This window comes from Ammospiza nelsoni, chromosome 14, assembly GCF_027579445.1.
Source record: "Ammospiza nelsoni isolate bAmmNel1 chromosome 14, bAmmNel1.pri, whole genome shotgun sequence".
NCBI lineage: Eukaryota > Metazoa > Chordata > Aves > Passeriformes > Passerellidae > Ammospiza > Ammospiza nelsoni.
Window position 1 is genome coordinate 1,220,565 of NC_080646.1, and position 15,890 is coordinate 1,236,454.

At 50.0% G+C, this 15,890-nt stretch overlaps 1 protein-coding gene across 2 annotated transcripts in view; it reads left to right on the forward strand.

The window, feature by feature from the left end:
* Positions 1-2,400: 2,400 nt before the first annotated feature.
* The window catches only part of ITGA11 (integrin subunit alpha 11), a 37,264-nt gene continuing 23,774 nt past the window's right edge, over positions 2,401-15,890 (forward strand). For both annotated transcript variants that reach the window (XR_009419443.1, XM_059482470.1), the window contains exons 1-6: positions 2,401-2,577; positions 6,703-6,814; positions 13,174-13,283; positions 13,907-13,998; positions 14,287-14,401; positions 15,648-15,775. Coding sequence is in view for 1 of the 2 variants with exons in the window: in XM_059482470.1 (XP_059338453.1) it covers positions 2,526-2,577; positions 6,703-6,814; positions 13,174-13,283; positions 13,907-13,998; positions 14,287-14,401; positions 15,648-15,775 (609 nt within the window). In the remaining variant the exon portion in view is untranslated. The remainder of the gene's footprint in view (positions 2,578-6,702; positions 6,815-13,173; positions 13,284-13,906; positions 13,999-14,286; positions 14,402-15,647; positions 15,776-15,890) is intronic.

Sequence of the window (15,890 nt, forward strand, 5' to 3'; positions counted from 1 at the left end):
GATCCCAGAGATCACCACAGCATTTTGGGGCAGATCCCAGGATCCATCCCAGAATTTGGGAGAAGATCCCAGGATCCATCCCAGAATTTTGGGAACTCTGAATCCAGGATCCACACCACAAGTTTTAGGAAGCTGATCCCAGGATCCATCCCAGAATTTGGAAGGCTGATCCCTGGATTCACCCCCGCATTTTGAGGGTGGAATCCTGAGATCCATCCCAACATTTTAGGGGAGCTACACCCAGAATCCTTCCCAGAATTTTGGGGAGCAGATCCCAGGACTCAGCCCAGAATTTTGGGGAGCAGATCCAAGGATCCATCCCAGAATTTTCGGAGGATAATCCAAGGATCCATCCCAGTATCTGGGGTGGGGCTGATCCCTGTTTTTCTGTGTGGAAGAGACTGGAATTCTTCTTCCCTGTTTTCCTGGCTCTGGGAAGAGCTGATGCTGTGGGAGAGGCTGGAATTCTGCTTCCAACTTTTTTTTTTGGAGCAATTCTCCGGAGCTCTGAGCTCAGCGGAGCTGCTGGATCAGGAATGAGGGATCCACGTGCTCCAGCTTGGAGCTGCTCCCAGGTATCCAGAGGGACAAATCCCAATCCCAAATCCAGCTCTGGAGTGGGGTTTGCTGTTCCTGAGCATCCATCTTTCCCTGGGTAGTGGGAAAATCCTCTGGAACGGGATAAAATCCCTGCATTCCCCCCCCCCCCCCCCCCCTCCCCAGCTCCTCCTGCGCTGAAATCTGGGAATTTGGGGACTTGTTGTCATTCCCAGCCTGTGTTTACATTCCTGGTTTCCAGGCTGGTTCTTCCCAAACTCCCGAGGCAGCCGCATCCAAGGCCAGATGCCTCCCACAGGTCGGGATCAAGGAGCTGCTGCGGGAACAGCTGGAGCCTGGAAAAATCTGGAAAACCTCCTGGGATGATCCCAAAAAACAGGGAAGGAAGGTCAGGATGGAAGCACAAAGTCCTGTGGGATTTGGAGGAGCTGGGATTTGGATCCAGGGATTTGTGGGTGCCATTCCCGCCCATGGAGAGGGATTGGAATTGGATGACCTCCCCACTCCATGATTCCATGAGGAATTCCTGCTATCCAGAGGTTTTTCCAGAATCCAGGGGTCAGCTGGGAGCACACGGCCGGAGCAGCCTCCTCCTCCTCCAGGGTTTCTGAGGAGTCATCCAAGGATTTTAATCTGGGAAAAACACGGGATCTTCCCTTTGGGAATGGCTGATGTCATTCCCAGATCTGCATCCAGCTGCACTCGCTCCCTGGGATGAAACATTCCCTGTTTTCTCCTCCCCTCTCCCAGTTTTTTTATTTTCCCCCAGTTTTCCCCCCACTCTCTCCCGAATTCTCCCCTGTCTCTCCCAGGTTTTTTCCTCCCTTTCTTCTCAGTTTTTCCATTATTTTCTTCCCGGCTTCCGCTCACTTTTCTTCCCAGGTTTTTACCCCCTTTTTTCCCATTTTTCTCCCCTCTTTTCCCAGAGGAGGTGACACCTGGGCGCCTTGAAACCCTTCCCATCCCTGTGGGATCCACCAGGAGAGGCCACGGGAAGCTGGGAGGCTGATCCCTGGATTCACTCCAGGGAAATTTTGGGGGGGAAATCCCAATATCCATCCCAACATTTTAGGGGAGCTATGTCCAGAATTCTTCCTAGGGTTTTGGGAGCAGATCCCAGGACTCACCCCAGAATTCTGGGGAGCAGATCCAAGGATCCATGCCAGCGTTTTGGGAGGGTAATCCTAGGATCCATCACAACCCCTATTCCAGGTGGGCACAGCCCTGATTCCCGGCTGGAATTCCTGGCTGGCACAGCCAATTGCAGGTAGGAATCCCCGGCTGGCAGAGCTGATTCCAGATCAGAATTCCTGGCTGGCACAGCTGATTCCAGGTCGCAATTCCCGGTTGGCACAGCTGATTCTGGGCTGGAATTCTCGGCGGGCACAGCCCCAAATCCAGAAAAGAATTCTTGGCTGGCACAGCCCCGAATCCAGGTTGCAATTCCAGGTTGGCACAGCTGATTCCAGGCTGGAATTACTGACTGGCACAGCTGATTCCACGTAGAATTCCCGACTGGCACAGCTGATTCCAAGTGGGAATTCCCGGCTGGAATCCGCCCTAAAGGGTGGCACGGCCTGGAGGATGCTGTCCCCATTCCCATCCTTTCCTGCTGCGCCTCATCCCAGGATTCCAGGCGGGAATTCCCAACTGGCACAGCCCCGATTCCAGAATACAATTCCCGGCTGGCACAGCTGATTCCAGGCTGAAATTCCCGGTTGGCACAGCTGACTCCAGGCTGGAATTCCCACCCGGACTCCGCTCCCTAAAGGGTGTCCCGGCTGGAAAGGGCCGTCCCCATCGCCATCCCTCCCCTCCTCCCCGTTCCCCGGTCCCTCCCACTCCCTCCCAGCGCTCTCCCGCTGTCAGGGAGCCGGGAAAAGTTTGGGATAAGGGACGGGATCTGGGCTCGGAGCTCCCAGTCCCGCCGATGCTCGGCAGCGGGGATTGCGGCAGCCGGCGATTCCATGGATATTCCCAGCGGGATTCTCCTGGCCTGCTCCCTCTGCCTCCTGCCCGGTGAGTGCCCATCCCAATCCCCCCTAAAAAAAACGGGAATGCCTTGGGAAAAGCGCCGGAGAAACCTTCAGGCGGCTCTTGGAAAAGTTTTGCCGGGAGCGGGAGGGAGCTGGAGGCTGCTGGAAAGGGATGGAGATCCCGGAATTCCCGGGAAATTCCCGATCCCTCCTCGGCCTCGGAGCGGGGTTAATCGGGATAATCCCAAAGGATCGGATGCATGGGGGAAGGAGAGCTCCCTTTTCCCGAAATCCGGCCTTTCCTGGGGTTTGTCCCGTTGGAGAACGGGGAACGCTCGGAGTTAAATTTAGGAGAGGCTTTAGGCGGAGTTTAATTCCAGGAGCCGATCCTGCGGCTTCTCCCGTTCTGCTCCGGGGGGCTGGGATGGATTTTTTTCCTGCTTTTTTTTTCCCGGGGTTTTTCCTCGGGAAAAGCGACTCCCCACTCCTGCTTTAATCCCATCTGGAATCCACCCGCGCCGGGAGCCGCCAAAGCGGGAGGGAAACGGGGAAAAAATCGGGGAAAAACTTCGGGAAAAAAGCGCTTTTCCCCACTGCCAGGAGCTCGGCCACCGGCTCGCGCCTCCTCCAGCTGCAAACATTCCCAAACTTCCTGCTGGAAAACGCGCCAGCCTGCTCGGGGTTTTTATGGGATTGGCGCTTTTTTGGGATTTATTTTTCCCTTTCTGCCGCGGGATCCTTTCAAGGGAGCCGTGGCCGAGCTGCTTTTCCTGAAATAATTGGATCCATGTGTGGATGGAGGCATGGATGTGACTCCAGAATGGGATGTTGGAAAAATCCTGGGATTTGCCGGATTCCCGGGAAATTCCCCCGTGGACACGGTGCTGGTCCATAAAGGAGGGATCAGGGAAGGGGGATTTGGGAATTCCGCCTTGGGATGTGTGGAAACGATCCTTGATTTTGCTCCCTGGGATGAAACATTCCCTGATTTTCTCTCTTCTCTCCCAGTTTTTTTTCCCCCATCCATGGATTTTTCTGGCCGTGAATTTTCCCTCAGGGATTTCCATTCTGTCCCTGGATGTTTCTGGATCCAGGGATTTTGTGGGAATTCCAGCAGCACAAGGCCCTGCTGTAGCAAAGCCCCTCCTGAGCTTTGAGAAACAATTTTTGGGAGAGCAGGAATGGGTTTTTTTCTGGGAAACAATTTTGTGGCAAGGCAGGAATGTTCCAGGATGACTGAGCTTCTGTTCATCCCCAGCATTCCCGGCCTTCCCATCCAAATCCCAGGATTTTCCCCAAAGCCAATGACAGACTCTGGGAGCTGGCAGCATTTCCTTTGGATTCCCGGGAATTCAAGCCCACCCTGCTGCTTCCCAGAGATATTTTCCCAAAATTTCTTTATCCTTTAGAAAGTTTTCCTTGTTCAGCTCAATATTCCCTCTCCAGGAATTCCACCCCGAGCTCTGGCAGCACTGGAAGCCAGGGAAAAAAACCTGGATTTTCCTGACAGTCCAAGAAAAACTGGGATATTCTTCTGGGGAATCAGAAAACTCTGGGGCAAAGGCAGCAAAACCCAGACCCAAATTTTCATGGAAGCAGAACCAGGGCTGGGAATCATGGGAACGCTTCCAAGCACTTCCCAGAGCTCCTTTTCCAGCTGGGAATCCCAAGGGATTCAGGCAGGGCAATTTTCCCCTTTTGTCCCCAGGTTTTCCAAATTTTCTTCCCAGTTTTTCAAATTCCCACCCTCCCCCCCATTTTCCTTCCCTTTGTTCCCATTGTCCCCCCAGTTTTTCCAATTTTTTCCCCCAGTTTTCCCCCTTTCTCCCCCCCTCCTTTCCCCCCTTTTCCCCCTTCTCCCTCCCAGTTTTTCCCCATTTTTTTCCTGGTGCTGGGGCCTTTGGAATCATCCCCATCCCAGAAATTTCCCTTCCAGGACTTCTTTCTATGCTGATTTTTACCCCGGCAGGAAAGGTGGATTTTATTCCCATCCTTCTTTCCCAAAGATTTTCTTGTTTCCCAATATTTTCCTTGACAGGAATAAAAAGTTTGGGTGCCTCAGGAGCTCCAAAGAAAAGGAGGAATTTGAGGCTTCCTGCCCTCGGAATTCCAAGGAAAACCTGGAGCTTTTGGTCACTTCTTTGGGATCAAAGGGGGGAACTTTCAGATTTTCCTGATTCCCAGCAGGAAAATCTCTCTGGCTCCCAAATCTCCTGGATAACCTCTCCTAAAATTCCCATTTCAGTCGGAGCCAGTTGGAATATTCCCAATATTTATTTTATTCCTTTCTTTCTGTCAGAGTTTTGAGGTTCCATCCATTGCTTGGAATCTTCTCTCTAGGATTTTTGCTTCCCTGGGATTGGGATGCTCCAGCAGGAGCCACTCCCAGCTCTCTTCCCTATTTTCCCAGAGATTTCCCATTTCATGGAATATTTCTGTTCATTTATTCTGGCTCCTTTTCCGGATTTTAATCCTAAACCATGGAATGGGATTCTCCAATTTATCCCTGTGTTCCCATTCCCAAAAATCCTCAGCTTGGGGGTGTGCAATGCAAAATCCAGGAAAATTAAGAGGAAAATCCATCCCATCCTCTCCAACACTTCCTCTGCATCCAAGACTCTTGCGGATCCTGGAATTTCTTCCTGAGAATCCAAAGTTCCCAAAATTCCCTCTGATCCCGGGGTGCTCTGATGCCCTTCCCCCTTTCTCTTTCCCATCATTCCATGGCCAATCCCATCTTCCCTCTCTCGCGAGGTTTTCATTTCTTTGGGATGTGAAATGAGGTCAACGTTCCACAAAATGTCTTGGCTCTCATCCCCGTCTCCCGTTTTGGTTTTTTTTTTATCCCGTTTTTTTTTATCCTGGCTTTCTAGAATTTCTTTCTGGATCATTTGGAAGCTCCTTCTCCTTGGAATCCGTGGCCGGATTCCTCCATTCCGTGCTCCAGGAGCGGATTTGTTCCTAGGATTCCAAGCATTCCCTTTTTCTCCGACATTCCTGCCTATCCAAACATTCCCATCCTGCATTTTTCCACCTGGGAAGCAGCAGTGCCAAATTTTCCTGCTGACAGCTCCTTTATATCCTGAGAAATTCCAAACTGAGCAGCCCATCCCTGTCCTGGAGGAGGATTCCAAGGTTTTTCTTGGAATGAAGCATCCAGCAGGATTCAGGGAATCCAGTCTGGGATATCCTGGTTATCCATGTCCATCCTGCTGCTCTGTCCTGGAATTTGGGCCATGTCCCTCTGTTCCCATGGATAGCATCTCCAGCATTCCCAAGACTCCCACCCCTGGGGCAATTCCTGATTTCCCAATTTCCCACCCGAATCTGGCTCCAGGCACAGGGAGGAGCTGCCAGAGAATTCCCCAAATTTTGCTGAAGGAAATTTCTCTGGAATTTGTCCCCTGTGGGCACCAGAATCCCGGGATTGGGATGCCGTGGATCCTGCTCCTGCTGTTCTGTGGGAAGCAGCATTTTCCAGAGGGAAAGGACCAATCCCAAAAGTCACCCTGTCCCAGCTGGAATTCCATCCTTAGGGATATCCCCCTCTGGAGCTGCCTCTCCTCACCCAGGGAATGGGAATGCCAGGTTTGGATCCTTGGGAAAACCCTCGGGATTGGCCAGGATCGCTTTTCCATGGATCCCATCCCGTGATCCCCATGGAAGTGGCCAAATCCGTGGATTCCAGAGGGAGGAGCTCCTTTCTTCTTCCCCTTCCCAACCTGGCTCCAGGGAATTCCCAGGATGAGCTGTTGAGGGCTGGGAATGGACTGAATTCCCTGAATTCTGAATCCTAAATGAGCTCCAAGCTCCATCCCAAGGGCTGGATATTCCCTGGGAACTCCAGGATGGAGAGCGGAATTTTGGGAAGCTGCAGATGAGGCAGGGCTGGAATGCTTTGGAATTCCCAACCTGGCTGGGATGGGAATGGGATCAACCCATCCCTGCTCCCGCAGCATCTTCAAAAATTCGGGAACAGCTTTCCCAGGATGGGTGAGTTTGGAAGTGCCTCTGGAATCATCGAATCCAACCCGAAGTGGGAGCACCCGGAGCGGGGCTGGGATTGGAATAATTCCATTCCGAGATTTCGGAATTCCGAGTTCATCCATGTGGAATTTGTGTTTTCCAGCTTTTTGGCTGACGGATCCTCCCCTTTTTTTTCCCCCAGGATTTGGGAATTCCTTCAACATCGACACCAAGAGGCCCCAGATCATCGCGGGATCCAGGGAATCTTTTTTTGGATACACGGTGCAGCAGCACGACATCGGCGGCAAGAAATGGTGAGTGGACTCTGGAAAACTGGGAATTCCAGCGGGAATTTCATCGGGAATTACACCAAACCACCCCAAATCTCCTCCAGAATTCCCAGGAATTGCTGGGCCAGGATGTGGTTGCTCCTGGAGGTGCTGAACGAAGGAAAGGTTTTCCTTAAAAAAGAGGAATTTGGGGTGGGATAGGGAATATCGGGAATTTGGGAAGGAGATGTTCCAGCTGGGTCACGATTCCTTGGAGCCCCCCAGGGCTGGGATCCCATCTGGAATTTGGGTCCAGTCCATCCTAGTTTTTACTGTTTGCATGGAGGAGCCAGAGCCTGGAGAACTGATCCATTGGGAATGTGGGATGAGCCTGGGATTGGCTCAGGTTTGGGATTTTGGAGTGGGTTTGGCTGATCCCAGGGATGAATCCAGGGCCCATCCCAGGGTTATCCCAAGGGAATCCCAGGGATGAATCCAAGGATGATCCCAGGGGAATGAATCCCAGGGGATCCCACCCAGATGTTGGCAGAGACCTTTGGTGCATTCCAGGAGCACATCTGGATGCTCCAAAGCCCATGGAATTCCCTGGAATTCAGGATCTGCCCCTCAGGTGAATGAATCCAGGCTTAATCTCCCATAATTAATGCAGTGGATACTCCTGGAATTCTGGAATCCAACCTTTGCCACCTTTGGAAAACCCTCCTGTGTCCTGAACCTGAGATTCCCATTCCACAGAATTTTGGGAAGTCGGGGTCTTTCTTTCCATGGCTCTCAGCCCCATTTTCCACCAGGACTGGGAGTTTTTCCCATTGGAATTCTGCATCCTATGGAAGGGCTGATGCCTTGGTATAAAAGCTGGGAGTTCAGTGTTTCCTGGGATTCTGAGGGAAATTGCTGGAAAATCCCAATTTTGGGGATATTCTCATCCCAGTTGTATCCATAGGAGCTGTTTTAGCTCCATCCCAGCTGAGGGGCTGCAATTCCCAGGATTTTGGGATCTCTTATCCCATTTTTCCATGCTACCACCGCTGATGAGGTGGCCAAGGGCTGAATTTCCTGGAAACTGGTAATTTTTTCCTGCTTTCCCAAGCAGGACCAAAGACCATCCCTGGCTTCTTTTCCCAACTTTTCCTGCCAACACTCGCAGGATCCACCTCTAGTTTTTCCTCCTGTTGGTTCCTCTGCTTGGAAAAATGGAATTTTTCCAGCGGGATCCTATGGATGGACAGGGACACAAAAACTCAGGACAGCGCTGCTGGAATCTGCAATTGAGCAGGAAAAAAATCCAAAGGAAAAATGTGGACACAGTGAAGAATGGAGAAATGTGGGAGCAACCAGAAACCTCTGGAATAAAAACCATGGATGTGCAGAGGGAGCTGGATCAGAATTCCAGGAGCTGGATAATTCCAGGAGCTGGCAGGACACGGAAGGAAAGGGAATGTCCTGAGACCTCAATTCCTGCTGAGCATCTTCCAATCCCATCCCAAAGAATTCCACACAATCCACAGGAATACAGCAGAAACTCCGGGCTTCTCTCAGAATCCCAGCCATGGATGTGCTGGGATCCAGCTGCCAAATTCCAAGCGCGGAATCTGAGGATTTTGGCACCTCTCCTTCAGTCTGAGCCTTTTAATGCTGCTTTTGGCTGCCGGGAATTGTTTGGGAACGGATTCCAAGAATTCTGTGTTTATGTTTTTTTCCATATATTTCTAAAGGAAGATTGGAGCGGCTCCAAACAGATTGGATTTTCCAGGTATTTTTGGAAGTTGGGAATTTTCTCCTTTTCCAGACTTTTCAAGGAGCCACCCAGACTCATGGAAGTGCATCCCAGAGAGTGAAAAATCCATGAGGAAAATCCAAGAGGAAAAAATTTGGGTTATTAAACTCTGGAGGGGGAAAATATTCCACTTGGATATTTAAGGCTGGAAAAGCTCATCCATGTGGGATTTGGTTTTGATTTTGCTCCGGCATTTTCCAGAGCATTGTGGGGCTTCCATACCTCCTTTTCCACATTTTTTCCATCTTTTCCGTGGAGCTGGGGGTGCCTTCTCCAAGTGGGGATGGAAAAGATGACAGCAGGTGCCTGGAATTCATCCCAAAAACCACCAGAGCTCCATGGAATGGCAGGGAAAGAGGGACCTGGAATTTTGGGATTGGAGCATTCCCAGTGTCCAAACTGCGGGTTTTTGGGAAAAATGGGAACTCGCTGTGCTGCTGGGACGAAATGACCTGTGAGGAATTTTGGGATAAGGAGAAGAAATTCCTGGGAGGATGAAAAGAGTTTTGGAGGGTTCGAATCCCAAATCCCGGCAGGTTGGATGCTGTGGACGGATTTCTTTGGGAATAATGAGCAGAATTCCCACACATGGGATGTGTATCCCTTAAAACCTGGAAGATCTCATGGGAATGGAGAGCTCCTGGATGTTTGGGGCAAACACAACCTGGAATCTCATGGAATTTTGGGAAGAATCTTCCTGGAGGTTCAAGAGCAGGGAAAAAGGGAAAAAATTCCCTTCATCTTTCATCTCCCACTTCCAAGTGTTTGTCCAGGATGCTTCCCATCATTCCAGGAGCTGTGGCTGGGAACATCCCAGAGCTCCTTTTCCAAAGAATCCTGGAGAGGGACACTCGGAGCTGATTCCTGGAATTTTGGGGATGCTGGATGCTCCTGGGGAGCTTTCCCTATCCCAACCTCGTATCCCACTTATCCAAAGGGAAGTTCTGATCCCAAAACTCCTCCCTGGGAGCATCCCAAAGTTCCTTTTCCAAGGAATCCTGGAGAAGGGCACAGACACAATGGGGACAGGCAGCGATGACAAATCCAGACCCCAAATCCCAGGAAACAGCGGATAACGGGAGCAAAGGCAGCACAAGGAACTCTGGAATACCCTGGGCAGCAGGAATGCCACATTCCCGTTTTTCCTGAAGTTTTTTCCCCCATTTTTTTGGGATGTTGAGGAGATGTTTCCAGTTGAGGCTTCTCCGTGTTTTTGGCTAAGCTGGGATTTTCCATGGAGCTGTTCTGGGATCTGTATCCACAGGGTCCTGCGGGATCTCCAGCTTCCCTCTGGAGATTCCCGAGAAAACTGGGAATTTCCCAGATTGGGAGATTTTCCCAATCTCCCATTTCCACCCCAAACAAACCCTTCTCCTTCAGAACCACTGTTGATTCCCAGATTTTTTTGCCACCCCATCCTTGGAATGTTCAAATCCAGCTGGGAGCAATCTCTGGAAGTGGGGCTGGAATGACCCAAACCATTCCATGATTTTCTTGAAAACGAGGCCAAAAAGAGGGAAACCCCCCCCCCAAAAAAAAACAGGGAATAGGGTGGGTTGCCACAGATCCTGCATCCCAGGGTGGGAGGGAGAGCTGGGAGCAGACATTATGGAATTCTCTGCGCTTCCACCAAAATATTCCAAGCGCTCCGGCGGCGGCCAAGCCACGGGAGAATCCCAGCCAAGAAAACCTCTGGCAGGAGCTGGAAAACAGAAACCCCTGGAAGTGTTTTTCCAGATCAGCACAATTCTGGCTTTCAATCCAGCCAGAAGATTTTTCCCTCTTTTTTTTTTTTTTCCCCTCCTCCTTTTCCCTTCGGCCGGGCTCGGACCGGGATTGTCCAGGATCAGGGCCCGGAGCTCAGGGGTGGAATGGGATGAGCTTTAAGGTTTTTCCCACCCAAACCATTCCAGAATTCCTGGATTTTGCTGGTTTGGAGCCTTTCCCAGCCTGGAGGCATGGACACATCCCATTCCCAGCCTGGCCAGAAAACTGGGAATCAGGACCCAGCTCTGGGCTTTGCTTGGAGAGCAATATCCTGGGGTATTCCTGCTTTTCTCTCCTTATTTTTTTGGGGATGAAAGTTAAAAATCCATCCTCAGACAGCTTGGGGCAGTCAGAGCTTTTCTCACTTAATCCCTGTTGGTTTTTTTCCCTTTGTTTTCTCCGGGAGCAGGGAACGGAGAAGGAGGCGAGGCAGGAATTGTTTAGTTCTGGTTTTCTTTCAAAGTCTCATTTTTTGGCCAAGTTTAGATGCAGGAGCTGCTTCCCTCTTGGGAATCCAGGGAAAAATCGGGAGATTTGGGATGATCCCAGGATGTGTGGAGGGGGAAAGCTTGGAAAAAACCAGGAATGTCTCCCTTCTATAGCAGGATGCTCCAGTTTTCTTGGGATGAACTGGATCATTTGGATATTTTTGGGAATTTGGGACAACCCATCCCAAATCCCTGATTCTTTTTTTGTTTTTTAGGAAGGAAAAATCCAGGATTTCTAGCCCGAATTTCCAAGTAAAGGAAGAGTGGAGCAGCATCCCTAAAAACACCTTCCAAACAGCTGGAAAAGCCTTTTTCCCGAGCTGCCAAGTTTCCATGAGGATTTGACAGCTCCAGCTGATTAATCATTCCCATTTAACTAAAAAGGGAAAACAATTCCATTGTTTTTTGGGAGACCAGAATTCCGGTTTCAGGAGCTCTGCAGCTGCTCCTCATTCATGGCAAAATCTGGGAATGTTTGGGTTTCCTTTGGGTCTGCCTCGTCATCCCAAAGGGATGATCCAACCCAAACATGCTGGTTTTTTGGGGAATATTGATTAATGGGTGATGTGATCATATTAATATGGGAATATTAATTCATGGAAAAGTCTCCAAGAGGATTCCCTGCAGGATGGCGGGCACACCAAGCTGGAGCTGCTCCCAGAAGTTCATGAAATTCCATGTATCTGAAATTCTTTGGGAATTGCACCAGGAGATCCTTGTTTTCCAAGGAGCCACCACCTTTATTCCTCCTTATCCTCAAGGTTTTCTCATTCCCCTTCCTGATCTTCCATCTTTTCCCTCCTCTCCACCAAATGAGAGTGTGGGAGAGCCTCAGGAAAATGAGCAAATTCCTGAAAAATCCCAGATTTTCCTGGATGCTGTTGAGGACAGCTCCAGCTGGAGATGATTTTCCCGTGGTGAATTCCCACATTAAGCCGTAATTCAGGAAGTGTTTCCATGAGAATCCTTGGATTCAGGAGCTTTTCCTTGGGGGACCGATTCCGGTTTGGGATAAAAGAATGGGATGTTTGTCTTTGGAGCGGCAGCATTTTTAAGGAATGACAATTCCTGGTCTAACAGGGAACATCTGTGCCGGTGGCTTTTCCAGCTGCTGGGAAGGGCCCTGTGGAACAAAAGAGCTCCTGTTTATCTGGAGATCCAGACTGGGATGGTTGCATCCATAGGATTTTTTTGGGGAAGCTAAAAAATTAAAAAAAAAAAAATCCCATTTATTTTGGGAGCAGGAGTTGCCATCAACTCATAGTGATGAGGATTTTTGGGAGAGCCTGGAAAGAAGGGATGGATTCCTTAGGTCCTGCACTCTTCCTGCTTTTGGGTTGCTGTGGTCAAGAAAAAGTGGGAAAAATGTTTGGGTGTCCCAAAAATATCTCAGCTGGAAGTTGGTGTCCTTGCTGGAGATTGGGATTTAGCAGCTCCCTTCTTTTGGAGAGCAGGAAAATTCCCGATGTCCACTGGAGGTCCCAATGTTCAGAACAACTCCAGCTTGGGGCAAATTCCCTTCTCTGGGGTTTTCCTGGGGAAAATTCCTTCCCTCCACTGGAGATCCCAATGTTCATCTCCCAGTGCCCGTAAAAATCCCACCTTGGAGAAAATTCCTTTTTCCAGGGTTTTCCCTGGGAAAATTCCTTCCCAATTTCCTCACCCACCACTGGAGATCCCAATGTTCAGCTCAGGGCTGTTCATAACAATCCCAGCTTGGAGCAAATCCCCTTTTTCAGGATTTTCTGGGGAAAAATTCCTTGTGGATCGCAGTGGGATTTGCTGGAAGCGCTCCACCAGCTCCTTGTTATTCCTTCTGGTTCTGCTGGAATCCTGCATCCATATCCATGTCCTGGGAATGGAGTGGGAGGTGTCTCCATATCCATGTCCTGGAGATGTTCTGGGAATGGAGTGGGAGGTGTCCCTGCCCATGGAGGGGGTTGGGATGAGATGATCCTTAAGGTCCCTTCCATCCCAAACCATTCCATGACCCTGTGGAAAAGCTCCTCCACAGGCAGTGGAGAGAAGGGACAATCCATAATGATACTGAGAGATTTGGTGCCACCCTGGAGCTGCTTCCCTGCTCCTCCCTGTGCTTCCAGATGGGTTTGGGTTTTCCCCCTTCCACGAATCCATTCCTTGCAGCTGATGGGAATGAATTCCATAATTCCAGGTGGCAGAGTCACATTCCCAGTTTTTTTCTCTTTCCAGCGGGAAGAGAAGGAGAAGCTTTCCTTCCACTGGAGCCGGGGCCCTTTGCTGCCATTCCCAAATCTGGGAATTGTGGCTGAGGGGATTTTTCCCAGGGGATTCCCATTGTCCTGGTGCTGACGGATCCGTGTTTTCCACAGGCTGGTGGTGGGAGCTCCGTACGAATCCAACGGGCAGCAGAAAACCGGAGACGTCTACAAGTGTCCAGTGCTGAGTGACAACCACGGAAACTGCACCAAGCTCAACCTGGGTAGGGCGTTCCAGCCCCAGACATCCCAAATCATCCCTGGAAAATGGGATATTTGGAAGCCATTCCTCCCTGGGAGGGTGGAATTCCCAGACAAGCCCCTGGATCCCTGGAAGTGTCCAAGGGTGGGTTGGATGGGGCTTGGAGCACCCTGGGATGGTGGATGGGCTTTAAATTCCCAAATTATTCCATGATTCCCAGTTTGCTACCCAGAGGGGGAGCTCTGGCTCATGGGGAGCTGGGAGTTTTCCAGCGGAACAGTTGGATCAGGACTTGGGACACATCTCAGTGACCAATCTCATTTGGGACTGACAGGGCTGCCCTGGGGGCTGTTCCCAATTTCTGGAAAAAACAGGGATTCCCTGGGAATCCAGGATCAGGAGCTGAGCCCTTCGAAGGATTTTTTCCTCTCCAGCTCCCAGCCTCACTTCCAAAAAAAATTTCCTTCCTTGGTTGTTCATCTAGGAAAAAAATCCAATTTTTCCAACTTTTTTCTTACCTTCCAAAAAATCCCCAAAACCTGAAGTGAAGATTCCTCTCCAGCACACAACTCCCAGTTCCTCCAGAGATTCCAGGGGCATTCCAAATTTCCCGGGCATGTCCCTGATGCCAGCCTCTCTCCCAAGGGCGGGTGACGCTGTCCAACGTGTCGGAGCGCAAGGACAACATGCGCCTGGGCCTGAGCCTGGCCACCAACCCCAGGGACAGCAGCTTCCTGGTGAGCAGCATGCCTGGGAACGTGGGGTGGGAATTTGGGAATGTGCACCGGGACGGGAAGGCGGCGGTAGGTTCCTCTCGGTCGGTTTTTGTTTATGGAATGTAGGGAGGTTTATAGGGATTTATGGATAAAATTAAATGAAATATAGCAAAATATAGCATAATAAAATAGAATTAAATGGAATTAAAATAAAATGAAATAAAATAAAATTTAAAAAAATTAAAATAAAGCACATCCACGGAAAAGGGATCCTTTGAACCAAATCCTGCCTTTTTTACCAATTTTTAGGCCTGCAGCCCCCTGTGGTCCCACGAGTGTGGCAGCTCCTACTACACCACGGGAATGTGTTCCCGCGTCAATTCCAACTTCCGATTCTCCAGGACCGTGGCTCCAGCTCTGCAGAGTGAGGACCAAGATCCCAGCTCCCATCCCTGCTCCCATCCCGGCTCCAATCCCTGTTTTGATCCCAGCTCCAATCGCGGCTCCAATCCCATCTCCAATCCCATTTTGGCTGTACAAAACAAAGCCCTCGTTAACCAGGAGTCAAACATGTTGGAATTTGGGAATTTGGAGATGGGATTTTGTTTTGGAGGGTTGAAGTTAAGTTTCCTGCTTTTCCTGGAGCTAGGAAGGATTCCCAGAAGTGTGTCCTGTTCCTGGCAACTCTTCATCCCATGGGATGTGATTCCCCAGCTCCAGAACCTCTCTGGTGTTGGTTAATTCCCAGGACATAAAGAGGGGTTTGGAAAAATAGGATTTTTGGGATCAAGACAGGAAAGGCAGAACTCACCACCAAATTCCCAGGGCATAAAGAGGGGCTTGGAAAAATGAGATTTTTGGGATTAAGGCAGTAAAGGCATCATCGAATTCCCAGTGTCACTTCCTTCGTTATTTTCCAGCCTTCACTGCAAAGGGTAATTGGGATTTTAGGGACTTTTAGGAAGTGTTTATTTAATGGGATGCAGGGTCAGCTCCTCTCTCTGACTCCCAGGATGGGATGGAGATGGAGGCACACAGAAGATCCCAGTGATCCATAAGTGACTCCAATCCATGGATTCTTTCATCCGTTAAAAATTATAGGGTGAAAGAGCAGCCAATAAATCTCCGAAATCCAGGATCACCAAGGAATGCTGTAAAACATCAGCAAGACTGAGATGATCCTGAGCAATTTTCCCCACTGGAAAAAATCCTTAAATCCTTCCTGCTCCGGCTGCAGAGCCGAGCCCTGGGGTCCCCTCTGGGGTTTTTGGCTGCCGAGGATTTCATGGGAAGGGAGGAAATGCCCGCCTTGCTTTCCATGGCAGGGCTGGGAATGACTCAGGGATCAGGCACGGCTCTGCGGGAGAAGTGGAGCCGGATCCTGCTCCTCTTTGAAGTGTGGAATGATATTAAATGGCATCAAATTCCAAAGCTGAATCCCAAGTGATGCCGCTGAGTGTTATTCCTAGGAAGTGATCCCATCTTTTCACAGCAGAGAGGATTCCTGTGGCTTCTCCCCACCTTGTTGGAGCCCAAATTCTTTCCCAAACTATTAAAATCAAATTTTTTTTTCCCAAAAAAATCCTAAGAGGAAGTACCTGGCTGGAAGTGAAGCCATAAATCTGGCCCTTTACAAGAGGAATTTTAATAAATCCCTGGATTTTCCACAGGATGCCAGACCTACATGGACATCATCATCGTTCTGGATGGATCCAACAGCATTTATCCGTGGGTTGAGGTCCAGCACTTCCTGATAAATATCCTGAAAAAGTTTTACATTGGTCCTGGACAGATCCAGGTGAGGCCCTGAACCATTTGTGTCATCCCAGGGCCATTCCCAATGTCCCTTTTCTGTAAAACTGCTAGAATTTGTCAAAATATTGGGATTTTTGACTCATCCCATGGGAAGAAAA